Source organism: Cryptomeria japonica, chromosome 5 (assembly GCF_030272615.1).
Source record: "Cryptomeria japonica chromosome 5, Sugi_1.0, whole genome shotgun sequence".
Classification (NCBI taxonomy): Eukaryota; Viridiplantae; Streptophyta; class Pinopsida; order Cupressales; family Cupressaceae; genus Cryptomeria; species Cryptomeria japonica.
The window spans coordinates 902,738,277-902,757,125 of NC_081409.1; the positions used below are offsets into that span (position 1 = coordinate 902,738,277).

The window sequence follows — 18,849 nt, forward strand, 5'->3', positions numbered from 1 at the left end:
TCTCTAACACTATGATTCAAGCATTTTCTTAGACTTAACCCTGCTGAAATGAATCATTCCAAAACAGACAAATTTATTGCAGGACCATTAAAAAAAATTGTCCCAAATTTTTTAAATGAAGAATAAGTAAACAAAATATGAATCCAGAAGGTAGTGTTCCATTTAAAACCCATCCTGGAAACTATCCAACCCTTTTGAAATGGATGAATGTCTCATATGAGAGGAAAGATTTTCAATAGTATTTCGATTTTAATAACGTTTACAAGATCAAAATAGTCTATCATATTAAGAACAACATTCACAAGATCGAAGCAGTCTATAAGATTCAAGAACAACACAGTCTATAATATTCAAAAACGACATTCACAAGATCGAAGCAGTCTATAAAATCCAAGAACAACAAATGATCTTTCTTAAAAGTAAAACATCAAACTTTTACAAAATTTGTAATCTCCTCTCAAATCCAATCTTGTAATCTCTTCTAGAAATTAGATCTTCGACAGTGAATTTTGATATCATCGAATGCTTGCCAAAACTGAAACCCTTAACATTATTCGAAAGCCAATCTAAGCCATCAAGCAACCCTTTGCCAGAAATAGCACAGGAGCCCTGAACATGGCATCGACGCTGAGTCAAAGACTGCAGATCAAGCTTCTCCCTTAAATCATCACAAGTCATTGCATTGGGAGAACCCTGCTTGTTTGCAAAGAGAAGAAGAGCAACATTTCTCAAAGACTGCTCACTCATTATCCTGTGCAACATCTCAGTCGCCTCATATATACGCTCTCTGTCACTGCTATCCACCACATACACAACACCTTTGCATGACTTGCCAATGTATTCTCTCCACAGATGCCTCATGTTTTCCTAGCCCCCAACATCCCAAACAACAAACCGGGCATTCTTGTAGTCCAGAGTTTCTACATTGAAGCCCACTGTGGGAAACGATCGGATCACTTCCCCAAGCTGTGGTTTTGCCTGCTGCATCAAGACCCAATATCATAATTCGGCTCTCCTTGTCATTCAAACATTCTGAAAGTTTGCTAAATTTACAACCCATTTTCTCCGAATTCTTAGAATTACACACAGTGCTTTGAGAAATCACACACAAGAAGATGTCTACACCAAATGCTTGTTTATTATCTCATACATGTATAACTCTTGTTATTGAAATACTTGCGTAAAACATGTTCATACTTAGCCGACAGCTACCTAAGTATTATATTTTGTTCAAATGATGTCTTGAAGTATTAATTGAACTTATAATAGCTGCTTTAGAATAGACTTTTTATCATTAGGGAATTCAAGTAGTAATAATTATAGTATAAATATTTTAAATATATCTATTTAAAGAAATGGTGAGAGATATCAATTGAAACTATTTAATATACTTTAAAATTATTTTATTTTAATTTAATTTATATTTTTCTATATACAAGATTATTTAAATTTTATTTTATCTACACTGTTTTTTATTATATCAAAAACATCGTAATGTGTCTTTTGATATATAATTTAACATCTCATTACCTGAAATAAAAAAACACAAAGCAAATCAATCAACCTAGAAGTCACAAAATTTTAGCAAGCTCTATGCCTAAGAAGGTTTTTATCAACTTTTATAGATGAAAAAAAATTTCATCGATCTCTCTAGATCAACAAAATCACCTCCATGTAGTTACTTAGCCTCACCTCTAGTAGTTTCAACTGTTATTGCATGCCCTCCAATCTCAAGGTTTGAGTTTTGGCACTACCTTGTTGCAACTCCTTGCAAATATAGTTATACGGGTCATTAATTTATGACTTTCTATCTTAATAGGTATGATAATGTGACATTCTTGTTGGTATTATGGATGTGTTTCATTGGTTTTGTCATTGATGTCAACACTTATCCTTCTGGAGATCTTTGGTTATGTTCACCGGCAAGTTCAGTGACTTAAGCATAGTCACCGGTATATCGTTCACCGGTAGGTTATATTGTTCATCGGCACTGAAGATGACTTGTTATCATCTGGAGATCACTTGGTTATGTCGAAGACATGGTTTAGACACTTGGTTATGGTATTTTGGTTATTGGTCTAAACGGGTTGACATATTTGTTGTTACCGGCAAATTGGTCTAGGTTATGGACCGGCATGCATTATCTATTCCAGATCAGCACAGCACGTTATGAAGATGGTTTTAATAATTGGATATTGTTGCAATTGTATTGAGTCGACAAGATGCATCGCATCTTGACTTATTTGTAATTGGTTTAATTGTAATATTCTTGGTAAGCCGACCTACACATTTGGTCTTAGGCTTTGGTATATATGTAAGAACTCATTTGTGAGATGAAGTGTGGAAGTGTGGTATTGTATCATGGTATGTGTGAATTTTGAAGATCATATGAGTAGACCATAGAGAAGGTTCAAGGAAGGTTTTAAGGTGATTATTAGAGCTTAACCGATATTGAATCCAACATTGGAGATGCTACTTTGAGCGTATATTATCATTGGATTTAATCATCCAATTGTAGTCAGTGTGACTCCTATTTTGTGATTGAGCAATGAGCTCTAGGCGGTTGGCCTTTGTGCATGTGCAGACTCCATTTGTATACACATACTATCTGCAGTAGTATCATCTGATTGTGGGTAAGGTTTCCCACCGTGGTTTTTCCCCTTACAGGGTTTCCACGTACAAATCTTTGTGTTATGTGTTGTGGATGTTGTTTCTCTTTTTGTTCTATGCATTGTTTCACCAGTATTAATATTTACTGCCAATCTGTCTATCAGCATTAAGTTTAGTTTACCAGTGTTAAGTTTAATTAACAACTGATCCCCCCCCCCCCTCTCAGTTGCCTCTGGGTCCTAACAATTGGTATCAGAACTAAGTCCTCTTTTTGCAGAAGTTTAACAACTTGAGGAGATTCTACGGCAACAAACTTTTTCAGGAAGGACAACCTGAAACTTGATGGAACTAACTATGGTATTTGGAAAATCAAAATGGAGACACATCTGAATTGCATTTGAAGAGACATATGGGATGTTACAAAGAATGGCTATGTTGGTCCTACACCAAATCAACCTAATCCACCAACATTGGATAAGGATCAAGAGAATGATTGCAAAGAAAGGGAAGCACTCTTAAGCGCCTTGTCAGATCAACAAATTATGTTATTATCAAACCGATCTACTGCTAAAGCTATTTGGGATAAATTGGAGACATTGAATGAAGGTGATACGACTATCAAAATTGCAAAACTAGAATGCTTCCGGGTCAAGTATGAAAATCTGAAAATGGATTAAGATGAAAGAATTTTTGCTTTTATGGAAAGGGTAAATGAAATTGTTTTGGGAAGACAATGTTGTGGAGGATCCTTGAGTGAAGATGAAATTGTTTCTAAAGTTTTAAGAGCATTGCCACCGGCATACAAAATGAAAGTAACGGTTATTAATGAGTTGAGAACAATGCCTAATACATCAGTATCTAGACATACCTTTTTTGGAAAACTTTCAGCATTTGAGCTTGAGGAATTTGGTCTTGTTGCTACAATTAAAATAGATTTAGCCTTCAAAGCATCATCATCTGTAGCATCATGATCATCATCTGACAAATCTGATTGGAAAGCACTTTATACAAGAGAACTTGAAGATATAAGAAAGGAAAATGAAGAACTGGAAGAACTTCAAGCACTATTTGCAAGGAAAATGCCTAAAGGTCCTATTGGAAGTAATTATGAAGGTAAAGCACCATTTAAATGTTTTAACTGCAATAAAGTTGGTCATATGGCATCTAGATGTTCTGATAGACATGCAAGATTGAGAGAAGAAGATAAAAGGACATATAAACCTAACCCTGAATATCAGAGATACAGATTTAAGAAGAATAGAGACAAATCATGTTACTATGTTGATGAAGGAGTTACTGATGATTCTGATGAAGAACCGACAGACAATGGATGGGCTTTTGTTGCAATAAAAGAAGATCAATCGGCACCTACTGTTCCACCGGTAGAGTAGGCCCTGGCAGCTAAAATTGAAGAAAAGGATATCCTGTTCCAACTAGTGCATGTTTTTATCCTTTGCACCAAACTTTCTAGTGATATCCTATATTGCCATTGAGCTATTTTGATTGTGTACCTTGGATACTTATGTTGTGATTTGATATGCTTTATCACCTTTTGTGATTTTGGGTTTTCCATCTCTATGCATTATTGAGGGCATTTTATATTGGCATCTATTATCCAACTATAAATTATGAGATGCATATTTCATGACATTCTATGCTTTGATTCACAAATCTATGGGTTTGTATATTTTGGACTTGTTCAGTATTTAGCATCATTATTGTTACTATACATATTATTTGAGATTTGATTATGATCATCTAGTTTAGCATTGTGTTTTCAATGATAATTAATTTCTACACTTATATTTCTAGATAATGTGACCTTAAAATGAATTTTACTCTATGTAGTTATTGGTGTTTCATCAATTATAATATATGATATTAGGATTTTATGATGTCCTTTGGTTATTTAGTATGGAGCAAGTACACCTAATGTATAATTAAGTGTGAAGATACATTTTTTAGTAATGATGGCTATTCGGAGACAGTTCTATTTAGAAAAATATGTTTTGTGTATCTCTAATCTCACATGGGTCAAGTTGTAATGCATATTTTGTTGATAATTGTGAAATCGTGATCTAAACAATATACATTCCAAATCCATGTGTTGCGAATAAACCTATGAAGTGTGTGTTCTCTTTATGTGTATTTATTTTATCATTCGATTTATATTGGCAGTTTTATTGGTTTTCACGTTAATTCTTGTGAAGTATTTGAAAATAACCTCTATGTTATGTGTGTGTAATTAAGGTGTTGTACCTTGGTTATTCTTCACCGAGGTCCTAATTACATGTATTTTAAGTTTGCTTAGGGATCACATAGGAGATTTTAGGAGCATCTCTACTTTAGGTGGTGTTATCGTGTTATCACATTCCACTTTATGTGGCATCTCCACCTTGAGTGGTCTTATCATGCGATCACCTATCCACCTTAAGTGGATCTTCCACCTTTAGTGATTTTATCATGTGATTACTTTTCCACCTTTGGTGGGTGATCCACCTTTAGTGGATGTATCACAATAACACTTTTCCACTTTCGGTGGGATGATAGTTTACCCTTTTTTGTATCATGTCATAAGATTGTGACACTTCTCATAATCTTATACACTCCTATGTCTCACCTTGACCTATCTAACCAAGGGCTCTCCTGTGTACTTTCATCCATTGTAATTCAATCCAGTTAATTGATTCTATTTGCATTATTGATAGGAATGCAGTTTATTCTTATCATATTATTTATTTCTTGTTATTGCACTTTCCATTTTAGGCCTCTAGATCTTGGGTGGATACCTTCATAGCCAAATCTTATATGATATCAGATCTTTTAGGGTGCCTTTAGATAGTCATTTTGACAAAAATTTTGGTGCAAATTGACATTTTATTTTTGTGGCTTTATATTGCAGGTGAAAAATAGAGCATGTTGCGTCAAATCAAAGGTCACCATTAGGCTTAGAGGGTTTGAGAAAGTCGAGATTTCTTTTTCTCTCATCCAAATCGTATTTTGGAGGCCAAATGTGTAGGCATTTGAAGTTTGAAGTTGTTGTGGCAATATAGGCATCATTATTACGCAAGCAATTTTTTTAAATAACAATATCTCAGTTATCTAAACTCTTTTTTTGTTTCATGCTCTTCGCAATTGTGCAAGTGCTTTCTAATTTTAGTACATAGAAAATTGCAAAATCCCTATTATTGTAACTTTTAGGGCCTCGATTGGGCTCATATGGACTCCTTTTTAGGTGCTTTTTTTTCAAAAGTGCATAATTTTTTCTATATTTCATAGCGGTGCTATCATTTTGTAGTCATTGTGATAAAAAAAAATTAAATTCAACACATGACCTTATTTGATTTATTTTTGGCAAATGTAATGCATAGATCACAGTTTTGTCTTTTACATATTGATTTGAGTCTAATATAGCCTAATTGTGGTTGTTGTAAACATCAAAATCAGAAGTCCACTTTGCCTTTATTTTTTGAGTGGCCATTGTAATTGCATTAATTATAAAGTGTCAAATCATTGCTTTTGGGGGGATTCATTGATTGAGTGAATTTGGGGGATAAACTTGTAGTGGTTGATTGCACTTTTTTTTAATATTATTGTGTTCTAATGATGGGGAAATCTCAAATTCAACTCCTAACATTGAAAATAATTATGCATCATGGAATAAATCAATATAGAATTATCTCATGGAAAAGGGTTATCTTGGATATCTAAAGGAAACAATTTCTCAACCAACTAATCCTAATGCATTATCAAAATGGGAGACTGAAAGGGAGAAAACACTTGGATGTATATGTTCATTAGTCTCATTTGATTTACAGTTTCATATTCAATCATGTAAAACACCTAAGGAGGCATGGGAGACTCTTGAAACGTTGTATAGTAAACTAATAAGATTAGGAGATATTAGGTTGATAATGATTTGATGGATCTTGATCCAAGAAGTTTTGACCACATCCAAGACATAACTCCTGAATCAAGCAATTAAGAACACGGCTAAAGGAATGCAATATTCAAAAAGAGGATTTACAATTTCTTTTCAATGTGTTATCCAAGCTTGGTCTCAAGTATTCAATATTTGTTTTTGGATTTCATACACATAGGCCTACTTTATATGTATATGTATATTTATATGTATATGTATATGTATATGTATATGTATATGTATATGTATATGTATATGTATATGTATATGTATATGTATGTGTATGTATGTATGTTTGTATGTGTATGTGGATGTACACACACACACACACACATATATATATAGATAAATATATGAATATGCATGCATGCATACATACATACATACATACATACATATACATACACACACACACGCGCGCGCATGTATTAAATTATATGTGATAATTCATTTTGGAGAAAGAATCACCTAATTTGTATTGTACAATATTTAGCTATGGAGATAGCCACCCAGGATCTAGAAGCTCAATGAGAAGAACAAGATACTTAGAAGATCAATATAACAAGAATTCATTGTATTCCTAAAAAAAATTGCAAATAAAATGAATGTACAATGTATGAGAAACCCTTAGTTATATAGGCCAAGTTAAGACGTAGGATAACATAAGATTATGACAAGTGTCTTAATCTTATGATATGAGACATAAAGTGGTAAGTATCCTATGTGTAGCCTAAGTAAACTTAAGTATAAGATGTGAAAGGGACCTAATAGTGGATCTAGTTAAGTAATACCCATATTCATACCACCATGGCCTTTAAATGTAATTTATGTGGAATAAAAAACATGCAAAGATGCAAATATGGGTCCCAAATACTAGGTTTCATGAGAAACCCATATACAAATAAATCTCTCACAAACAAAAAAATAAAAAATATTGGAATAAAACTCCTCACCAAAAGAGAAAAAATTCTCTCAAAAAGATAGGAAGGAAAAAAATTCATGTGAAGAAAAAGTCCCCCACATAAGAGAGAACATCAAGTGACCCCCTTAAAAAATATATCAACCCCCTTGGAGAGCTTGCAAATGATGTTACTTACTCTCAGTGAAGGGTTTGGTGAAGATATTTGCAACCTATTTTGTTGTATAACAATACTAAGAATCAATGACTTACTCCTATATAAACTTCCTCATGTACTGCATGTGGATCTCAATGTGTTTTGCTCACTAATGTTGACAAGTTCTTCAATATATGGATGGTGATCTAATTGGCACAAAGGAGGACATTTGGTCATGGAATAGAGATGCAAAAAATTAATCAAAATATTTTGAAGCCAAATAGCCTTAGTGGTAGCATTAACAGCTCCTTGATACTCATCTCAACTGAAGAAAAAGAAGCATCATGCTACTTCTTACTCTACCAACAAACATGGGGCCTAAACCAAGATGAAATTTATATGCATGTGGATTTACAATCATCAAGATCACCAATCGAATCAAAATTTGTATATCCAACCAAGTTGAGTCATGACCTATTGCATAATGAATCCCATATTGATGAGTACTCTAGATGTGGACTTGCAATCGTCAAGATCACCATCCCAATCGGAATCCCTATATTCAACCAAGTTGAGTCATGTATTTATTGCATAGTGGGTTTCATAGTGACGTATATAATGCAAGATGCATATGATAGTTTTCTAATGAAGCTCATTTTTTTGACATAAAACACAAAACCATGTCAATCACAAAAGAAATGTTAGGGTGAGTGTGATTCAAATGAATGAGGCTCCAACAAGTTGATGATACAAGGTGGCATCAAATAATGGAGTAGAGCACATGGCCTCAAGCTTGACTCCAGATGGAAAGGGAATCAATGCAAGCTTGCAATTAGCCATGTGGAACTAAACAAGTAGATCAAGAGGATACTTGTGTTGAGAAAGAGTGATCCTAGAAAGAAGATTATATGATATTAATTTGGAGAAAGTAGTGCAAAGGGCCCAAGTCAATCATAGAAAATCTGACATAAAGAGAATATTTTACTTTTTGAATAATGGATGATGAGATCCTTATAATGATAAAGTTATAAACGTCGACAAGTAGAAGCAAGTGAGAGTCATTCTGTCACAAAATATAGACATTCAAATCCAAGTGATATCTAGAGGATCTTGTTGAAAGAATAAATGGATCCATCTTGGCATACCAAGCCCTATGGGCCTACTTGAGTCCATAGATATACTTTCTCAAGCTACAAACCAAAGAAAAATATTGAACAAATCCTTTTGGTTGCTCCATGTAAATCTACTCCGAAAGATCCTAGAAAGAAATACACTTTCACATCTATTTTATGTATAGGTCGTCCATGCAGTGTAGCAATAGAAAGAGTCAAGAGAATGGAATTCATCTTTACAATGAGGGAAAAGGTCTCTATGTAGTCAACACTTGGAACCTATGAGAAACCTCTGGCCACAATTCATGTGATTTGAACTTGTCCATAGTTCCATTTGTTGTATATTTGGTTTGATAGAACCACTTATATTGAACCATTTTTCTTTCATTAGAAAGAGGGACTAATTCACATGTGGTTCCTCATCAAGGAACCATGTTTTTCTTCCATTTTTTAGTCCTGGATTCAACAATTCATGATTCTTCCTTAAATAATTATGGATTAGAAGTAGAGTTAACATGTAGACATGTGGAATATTTTGAGGTTGTGACAAAGTCCTACAAGCACCTAAAGGATCCCCAATGAAGGTTCCTACTAATTGTAGTGCTTTTCAAGCTCATTAAGGAAATGGAAAAGATTGAAATGAAGGAAAAGAATGTTCAACTCAAAATATGAACCCTATGGAGGTGTAATAACAAGGTAGTTTCTTTGGAGGGATGTGTGCCCAAGTAGGAGAACAGGAAACTTGAAAATTTTTCACAATAGGTTTCCTACAACACCAAGCATCAAAAGGAAACATTGCAATGCCTTGTGGGGAACTCGATTTGATATGTGTGTAACACAATTAATGGCTTCAACCCAATATTTATTTCAAGTGAATGAGTATAAATCATGCAATTAGCTATACCCTTCAATGTCATGTTAGATTCCTTTTTGAAACACCATTATGTAGTGGTGTGTATGCAACTGAATGTTAAAGATCTACCCCTTCAAAAGTACTATTCACACAATATGATGGTTCACATATTATCGACCATTGTTTGAGCATAAAATCTTGACATACTTTCCATATTTCTTCTCAGCATGAGCCTTGGATTCTTGGAAATCCTCAAAGGCCTCATTCTTCTAGTGAAGAAAGTAGACCCAAGTGTATCTAGAGTATTCATCAATGAAGGTGAGTAAAATAGTGATAATTATTAAAATACAGAGTTGGAAATGGACCTTCTAGATCATTGCAAACTAACTAAAGGACTTTTAAATCCCTCCATGAATTTGAATGATTGAGTAATGATGAAGAAATGCATTGGGGCACAAATTGGGAGAATGCATATAACCAAGATTTATTATTGGCCTATCCCACTACAACCAAGGTATCATCCTCAAGATCTTTGACAACAATTGTATCAAGAGAAAACTCAACTTTATTACCATTCCCAAGATTAGTGATTTGGTAAAGTAAGGTTGGCACACAAGTTAGGAACACAAAGAACATTCTCAATAAACATGTTAATGAAAAGCATTATCAACTCTCGTTACTTAATCACACACATCCATCTTAGATTGCCTCAAGCATGATTTACATTAAGACAACCATTCAAATACGTCATAAGTGTAAACTATCATCACGATAAATTCATTTATCTTTATGCATAGTAGGCTTCCAAAAATGACTCTTAGCACCACCTAGTTTTCCTAGCATAGATATCACCAACGAAATAATTGCCAATAGTATTGAATGAAAAACTATAGAGGAATAAATTATGCCATGTTGGACAAAATCACGCCATCTAAAATACATCATGGTGTGATTATGTCTTAATCTCTATAAATATCAAGGTTTTTTTCCCAGATCTCTTCAATACCATATTTTGACCTATTCACAACTTTGTGCATCTCACACTTCTGCATAATGGCTTAATTTAAGTGTCATGTATGCCACAACATGGCCATTGTATGCACATTATGCATCATATATGTTTTACATGAATAAAAGCTTCTAGAAAAATGGCTTCACACACATTTGCACAAGAATCAATTCCAATGGATCTAGATAAGACAATGCAAGACAATACTCGTGCTCTCTTTAATCATGCCACACAAATTTAGGAGTGTACATTTTTTCACAACAACACTGTCAAATCTTGAAACCTTTCCACATTGTGTGTGATTGAAACATGGGAAATACAAGCATCTAAACATTGCATTATATTCCTCTCCATATATATCCAACACACATGCATCTAAATAATTGATCACATTATGTAACTTGATCAAGTACTACACAACAAATCTCTAGAAAATCAAAGTGTGTGCATAAATTTACTAACTAACCTTACGGACCTTACTTCTTATCATAGCCTTTGTATATTATATATATTCACATGTAACATCAATGAATATAAGATACTATTGCTCATGTATTTATCATGTATCTACTTTGCTTCAATCATGGAATTTCATAACAATACTTTACAATACAAGATCACCATTGGAAGTACACCTATTTACATTAACTTACCAATGAATTTGCCTACATTTGAAGTTGTCTTCTTGATCCGAATTATGGATTCGGATGACAAAACCTGAGTGAGAACCTGCAGTATTGTGAATTTGTTTACACAAACAAGGTAAACACGGAATTGAAGTAAGCCAAAAAGTAATCCATTCAATTCGAAAATCCAACATATAACAGTTCATGAGATTCCAAGGGTCACCAAAACCCCTTGAGAATCGAAACTCAATAGTCATATTTGTTTATTACATAATAAAACCCAAAACTACGAAATTTTCAAAAAACTATATCAAATTTTGTCCTAACTTTGACTAGACATAACCTTCTACTCAAGACTCGAAATTGCGAGTCGTTTAACTTGTTGGAAAGGTCTCCAAGAGTTTAAGGTGAAGTCCTAAAAGAACGTGCCAACAATAATGTTCTAATGGATAGGACAAAGTTTCAAGGACTAAAAATGCCCCGAAGGCCTTCAAAAAACCCAATTACTAACATGTAGAAAAACTAGAAAAAATATGAAAAAAAAAATTCAATATTTCAAATTTGCTTATGATCATCACTTCCCCCTTGAAAAGAAATGGGCCCCATTGCATCAACACTCTGAATGATATGAGGAAAATGGAGCTGAAGTTGCTCCTTGGTAAACCACTTTCCTTGTTGAGCAATCTGCCCTGCTCAAACCACTTTGTATAGATAGATATGATGTTGTTTGAGTGTTTTCACCATGGTGTCCATAATCTATCACATTGGAATGGAGAAGCTGCATCTAGATTCAATTCTATAGTGGAAATTGTTTCTACCACATCTGCAACATCTAATAGTGGAGGAAAATATGGCTTCAAGAGTTCCACATTGAAGACTGAATGAAGACCCAGAAATGGGGGTAAATTGAGATCAAAAGAGTTATCACCAACTTGCTTGATGATTATGTATGGCCCATAACGCAAAGGACAAAGCTTCCTATTGGCACCCTACAATCATTCCTTTTGGATATGCAACCACACCTTGTCCCCGACTTGAAAATGATGAGTATGATGCTCATCATGTCTCTCCTTATATTTCTTATTGGTATGCTCCAAGATTTCATGAGCTTGTTGTTGTAGATAATGAATTCTATCAATGAACTGTGTTGTCTTATCTTCCTCCTTACCAACACGTGGAACCAGATCAGGTTGAATAAGTGGTATGGCAACATCCATGGGTGCAAGTGGTTGATAACCAAGACAAACCTCAAATGGGTTGTGACCAGTCGAACTGTGAATTGCCCTGTTGTAGCTATGTTGAACATATGGAACACTTTCATCCCATGTGCGGGGATGTTTTGAATGATACATGCATAGGATGTGAATGATCATCTGGACCTCCCTGTAGCATACAAATAAGCGGAGTTGAGGTATGTGAGGCGATTTCACCTTAATGTGAAGGCTCTTATCACAGACACCCAGCTAATTTATATGTTTCCAAATCATCGAGATCATTCCAACAAGCAAAAAATAAAGAAAATATTATGCCCCCAATCCTTGTTTCTCTTAGTCACAATAGACTTCCTCGAGTTACTCAAAGGGACAATAATCAAAAATCAATATAAAAAACAACATATAAAGAAAATTTTCATTCATAGCTCAAACTGTTTAGTAATTGTTTTTCGTTATGTTATTTTGCTTGTGAACTCAGTGATAAAAACTCTGTAGTAGTCAGGAGACAAGTAACTGACTCGAAGTGGACGACCAGGTTTCACTGACGGAATAATGACTTGGTTGACACTGCTTAGGATATGTAATGTGCTCTGTCGAGTAACCTAAGACAAGACGTTGATCAATTTCAAGTCATGAGGGTTCCAATGAACCAGGATGTCACAAAAGTGACTGAAAATATGTACAAGCGAAAGCAAAAGATGCTTGAAAGTAGGAAATGTCAACGTTGCATTGATAGATGGAGCGCTTGAGTACAAGAGGCAGCTGTTTGCCAGGTTTTCACCTGCTTGGCAAAGATTCATTTTTTTTTTTACCAAGGTGTCTGTTTACCAAGTTTTCACCAGGGCAATTTCTCTCTTTTTATTTCTTTTCTTTTCTTTTCTATTTTTTCTTCTTTTTTTGGATTTCTTTAGGACTTTTTTTATTTTTAGGATTTTTTCAGGACTTTTTCCAACTGTACAAGTTTGTTGGAGTAGAGAGTGCTAAGCGAAGAATTTCTTCAAGTGGATGGTGTTAATCAGTTCACGGAGCTGTTCTCCTTCCGAGTTTGAGAGTTGATAGGCACCAGAGCCAAATACTGCAATAACAATGTAGGGACCCAGCCAGTTGGGTTCAAACTTCCCTTTATTGTCACGAAATTGTTGATTTTTTGGATTTTCTCTCAAAACTAGGTCACCAACTTGAAATTATCTTTGTTGAATTTTCTTGTTATACCCTCTGGACATTCTCTTCTGATACACTCTGAGATGATCAAACACCACTTGTCGATGCTCATCCAACAATTCGAGTTCTTGCAATTTAGATATTATATGGTCTTCATCAGTAACAAGACCTTGCAACGAAACTCTTAGAGATGGTATTTCTACTTCAATAGGAAATACTGCTTTGGACCCGTACACCAAAGAAAAAGGTGTAGCCCCAGTAGGTGTTCTGATACTGGTTCTGTAAGCCCATAGTGCAGGATTGAGCTGTAGATGCCAATCCTTCCCAGACTTGTTCACTGTTTTGTGCAAGATAGTCAGTAGGTTTTTGTTAGACGCCTCAACTTGTCCATTACCTTGAGGGTAATATACTGATGACCAGTGTTTCTTTATTTTAAATTTCTCACAAATCTCGTCCAGATCTTTATTCTTGAATTGTCCTCCATTATCAGTCACGATGGACAAAGGTATCCCATACCTGCAAAATATATAGTTTAGGATGAATAAGCGACTTGTTTACCAGTTGTCTTGGTGAGCGGAACTGTCTCTACCCACTTGGTGAAATACTCAGTGGCAGTTATGATGAATTTATGTCCATTGGATGAAGCTGGATATATCTGACCAATGAGATCAAAGGCCCATTGCTAAAAAGGCCAGTGTGTTATAAATGGTATGAGGTCCCTTGTCGGGGCATGTATGAGATTTCCATGAAGCTGACATTTCTCACAAGTCTTAGCAAATTTTATGGTGTCTTTTTCCATATCTGGCCAGTAGTAGCTAGCCCATAATAATTTTTGAGCTAAAGTAAAACCATTCGAATGAGATCCACAAATACCTTCATGGACTTCTGATAATGCACATTTAGATTCTTCAGTTTCTAGACATCTAAGCAAAATACCGTCCAAACCTCATCTAAATAAATCGTTAGCTATGATAACATACCGCGAAGCATTTTGAGTTAGGTTTCTATTCTCGTCACGAGTAAGGTTTTCAAGGATAATTTGATCACATAGATAGGAATAGATGTGGGTGTATCGGGATGATTCGTGTCCAATAATAGAATAGACTATTTGGGTCTCAGGAGAATCATAAGTAGGGTAATATAACTCTTCCATCAGGAAATCAAAGCGAAAATTGGACTCCTATAGCTCAGGTATAGATGCCAAGGTAGCCATAGCATCTGATGCTCTATTTGCTGATCTAGGAATCTATTGGAATGATACAAAAGCAAAGTACTTCTTGAGATCATCTACCATCCTCTTGTAAGGCATCAATTTCTCATCTCGAGTCTGATATGTATCATTGATTTGATTGATGACTAGCTGAGAATCTCCATAGATATGTAATTCAGCAACCTTGCATTCAATGGCTAGTTTTATTCCATTCACCAAAGTTTCATATTCTGCAATATTGTTTGTGCAAGGGAATAGAATCTTATAAGACTTTGGAATTGAATACTTCTGAGGAGTAATGAATAGTATGCCAGCACCTGAACCATTTTAAGTAAAGGAACCATCAAAGAACATCTTCCAGGGTTGTTGAGTAAGATGCATTATTGATTCATCTGGGAACTCGATGTGTAGTGGTTGAGTATCCTCAAGTGGAGCTTCAGCAAGTTGATCAACAATTACCTGTCCTTTTATGGCTTTACGTTCTGTTGGGAAAAATGGTGTCTCAACCTTGCATTTATGTGAGGTTACTATTTATAGTAAGTTTTCATTTGAGCACGAAATGGTGTGAAACTCTCCCTGAAGCTTCTGTTTGGTTAGATAAGCATTCCGATAAAGTTGCGTCGCAAGGTCACAGCTAGTTTTGAAGATATTAAAGTTTTCGTCTTGGAGGGGTGCAATAAAATATTTAAACTTAATTTTGGGGACTTTAGAGGCTCCGAAATGCCCTTAAAAGTGGCCGTAACTAGTGAAGCGGGTTGCGAGGTGATAGAGCACTTCACGAGCTTTCCGGCGCTTCAAACGGTTCGTCAATCGGACACCCGGTTCTCAAGTTATGGCCTCCGGAAGTTTGTACTCCTGAAATAGGAAAAATAATTTGTATCGGATACATAAATGAGCTGTAAAAGGGAGCGACACATGTTGATGTGTGCTTTAACATGTCATAAGGCATCTAGAAGGGAGATAAGGTCGGCTACACCTTATTGGGTGGTTTTAGCCCATGGTTTTGTAATACCGTTTGACGGTTTCTTGTATTGTATCTCCTATTTATGAGGTGTGTGAGATAGAGGTTGTGTGTAAGAGTTTTATGGCTATTGAGTTGCCTCTGAATCTCTAATTAGTGGTACTCCTGCGAAGAGCTTGCTCTGCAAGTATGTTGTAATCTGTTTTTGATTGCTGAATAAAATATTGAGCTGCTTTTGGAGGGTGGGGTTTTTCTCCCGAAAGGGTTTTCCCCACGTAAATCACTGTGTTGTGGTATGAATGTTATTATATCTATTTCTATTTTCTGTAACTGTTATAACGATCTGAAAAAGTTTTACATTACCCTCCTCTCAAGGTTAGTGTGGGAAGTTGTTTCCGCTACTTAACTTCCTTACAAGTGGTATCAGAGCATGATCACCTTTGGTTTCAATTGTGGGCAGTTGGGTTTTTTGAACTAATCCAGATTTGAGTGGGAGCTTGTGCAAAAGACACTTTTTGATCTTGTTGCAGGAATATTCAGATGGCGAGTTTGTCAGGGAGAATAGAGGTGGAGAAATTTAATGGAAGTAATTTTGAGATGTGGAAGCTGAAGATGGAAGATCTGCTAATAGATCGAGATCTTTGGGATGCTGTTGATGCGAATGTCCAAAGGCCCTCAGATCCTACTGTGGCAGCTCAGTATGATGTTATGGACCGAAAAGCCAAGGGTCTAATCAGACTGTGCCTGGCAGACTCTGTTCTAATCAATGTCCATGAAGAGAACTCTGCAAAGAAGCTATGGACTAAGCTTGGTGAGATGTATCAAGTGAAATCTTTATTAAATCAAATTTTCTTAAGAAAGAAATTGTATTCCTTGAAGATGGAAGAGGGTGGACGAATTGCAGACCACCTGGAAGCATTCAATATGTTGGTGGCTCAATTAGTATCCGTTGGTGTTAAGATGGACGAGGAGGAGAAATGTCAGATCTTGCTTTGTTCTTTGCCTGATTCGTGGGATTCTCTTGTTATGGCTATCGGTAGTACTTCTATTGTTTTGAAATTTGAAGACGTGGTGGGTGCCCTACTCGGTGAATAGATGCGAAGGAAGGTATCCATCAGTTCAAAGGAAGCCCTAACCGTTCGTGGAAGACCTAAGGAGAAAGGCAAGAAGAATGAGAAACGCGACAAGTCCAAATCCAAAGGGAGATCAAAATCTCCAGGAAAGTCCAAAGTCATTTGTTGGAACTACGGTAAACCGGGTCACATCCGTAAGGACTGCAAAGAAGAAAAGAAGAAGAAGAAAAAGAAAAAGTTCGATTCTGATTCTGAGTCCGACAAGGAAGATGGTGATGCATTTATTGCGGCTTTGGTGACTCATGCAGGTAATGATGTCTGGCTAATTGACTCAGGTGCATATTTTCATATGACTTCCAATAGAGATTGCTTTTCTGAATATGAAGGATTTAATGGAGGTAAGGTGTACTTGGGTGATGATTCACATCTAGACATTGTTGGTCGAAGTAAAGCTAGAATCAGGTTTTCTGATGGTAGAATAAAAAGGATTAATGGTGTGTTGCATATCCCTGGATTAAAACGAAACCTGTTATCTGTGAGCAAACTGATAGATGCGGGTGTGCAGGTAGTCTTTTCTGAAGCAGAATGTAAGATGATTAAGGGTGCTATGGTAGTTGCTAGAGGTGTCAGGTTTGGCACTTTGTATAAGCTTGAAGCATACACTGTTGAGTGTAATAGCACTTCTATAAAAATCAAATCTGCGGATACTCCAGTGGAAGATTTGAAGGTTTCACCTTCAGCAGATGGAAATGGTTTTTGGGTACCTAAGGGTGCTCTTTCGTCTGAAGCAAAGTTACCTGCAGAGAAGACTATGTTATGGCACCAAAGACTTGGTCACATTAGAGAAAAGGGTCTAAGGACCTTGAAAAATAAAAACCTTGTTGAAGGTTTGAATGACTGTAATCTTGACTTTGATTTCTGTGAGCATTGCATTTATGGAAAACAAAACCGCGTTCAGTTTTACTCGAGTTCTCATAAAAATTGTGGTGTTTTGGATCTTATCCATTCTGATGTGTTTGGTCCAGTAGATGTCTCTTCGATTGGAAAATCCACATATTATGTTTCATTTATTGATGATTTTAGTAGAAGGACATGGGTATATTTTCTAAAGAGTAAATTTGAAGTTTTTAGTCGTTTTAAAGAATTTAAAGCAATGGTTGAGTTGCAGACTAGAAAGAAAATAAAATGTTTGAGAACTGATAATGGCGGTGAGTTTTGCTCTAATGATTTTGATAGATTCTGTAAAAACTATGGAATTAACATGCAGAAGACAACTCCGTATTCTCCACAGCAGAATGGAGTTGGAGAAAGAATGAATAGGACACTGATGGAAAAGGCTAGGAGTATGTTGAGTGGTGCTGGTCTTGAACAAAAGTTTTGGGCTGAAGCTGGTGCCACTGCTTGCTACCTGATTAACAGGTCTCCTACATTAGCTCTTGTTGATAAAACGCCTATGGAAGCATGGTCAGGTCACAAGCCTTCATTGAGACATCTTAGAGTTTTTGGTTGCGAGGCATATGCACATGTGCCAAAGGAGAAGCGAACAAAGTTGGAGAACAAGGCTGTGAAATGTATCTTCATCGGGTATAGTTATGGTGTGAAAGGATACAAGCTTTGGGACCCTGTTGCACAAAAGGTAATTCACAGTAGAAGTGTTATTTTTAGAGAAATTAAGTCTCCTTCTGTTACATTGCAGCCAGAACAGACTAAAAAAGAAGATGTGATTCAACTTCCTTCTACACCTGAAAGAGTTGAATCGAGACCCCTAGATAGGCAAGAATTTGAGGAGAGCTCGTCTAGCTCTGAATCTTCAGAAGAGGAGGAAGAACCTCCAACTCAACTTGTTCGAAGGTCTACAAGACATATACAACCACCTGAAAGGTATTCACCTGATGATTGGAGATGTATTTTTGCTTCGAATACTAGTGTGGATGAACCGAAATCTGTAGAAGAGGCATTAGGTATGAATGATGCAAAATCTTGGAAGATTGCTATGGAGGAAGAAATGGCAGCTTTGAAAAAGAATGATACATGGGATCTTGT

General features: G+C 35.8%; 1 protein-coding gene across 1 annotated transcript; it reads right to left on the bottom strand.

The window, feature by feature from the left end:
- Positions 1-435: 435 nt before the first annotated feature.
- LOC131034679 (ADP-ribosylation factor 2-B-like) lies at positions 436-987 on the bottom strand. The gene is made up of 2 exons (XM_059221206.1): positions 896-987; positions 436-796 (listed from the first exon to the last, which is right to left on the bottom strand). The coding sequence occupies exons 1-2, from the start codon at positions 985-987 to the stop codon at positions 436-438; spliced, it is 453 nt and encodes a 150-aa protein (XP_059077189.1).
- Positions 988-18,849: the final 17,862 nt, after the last annotated feature.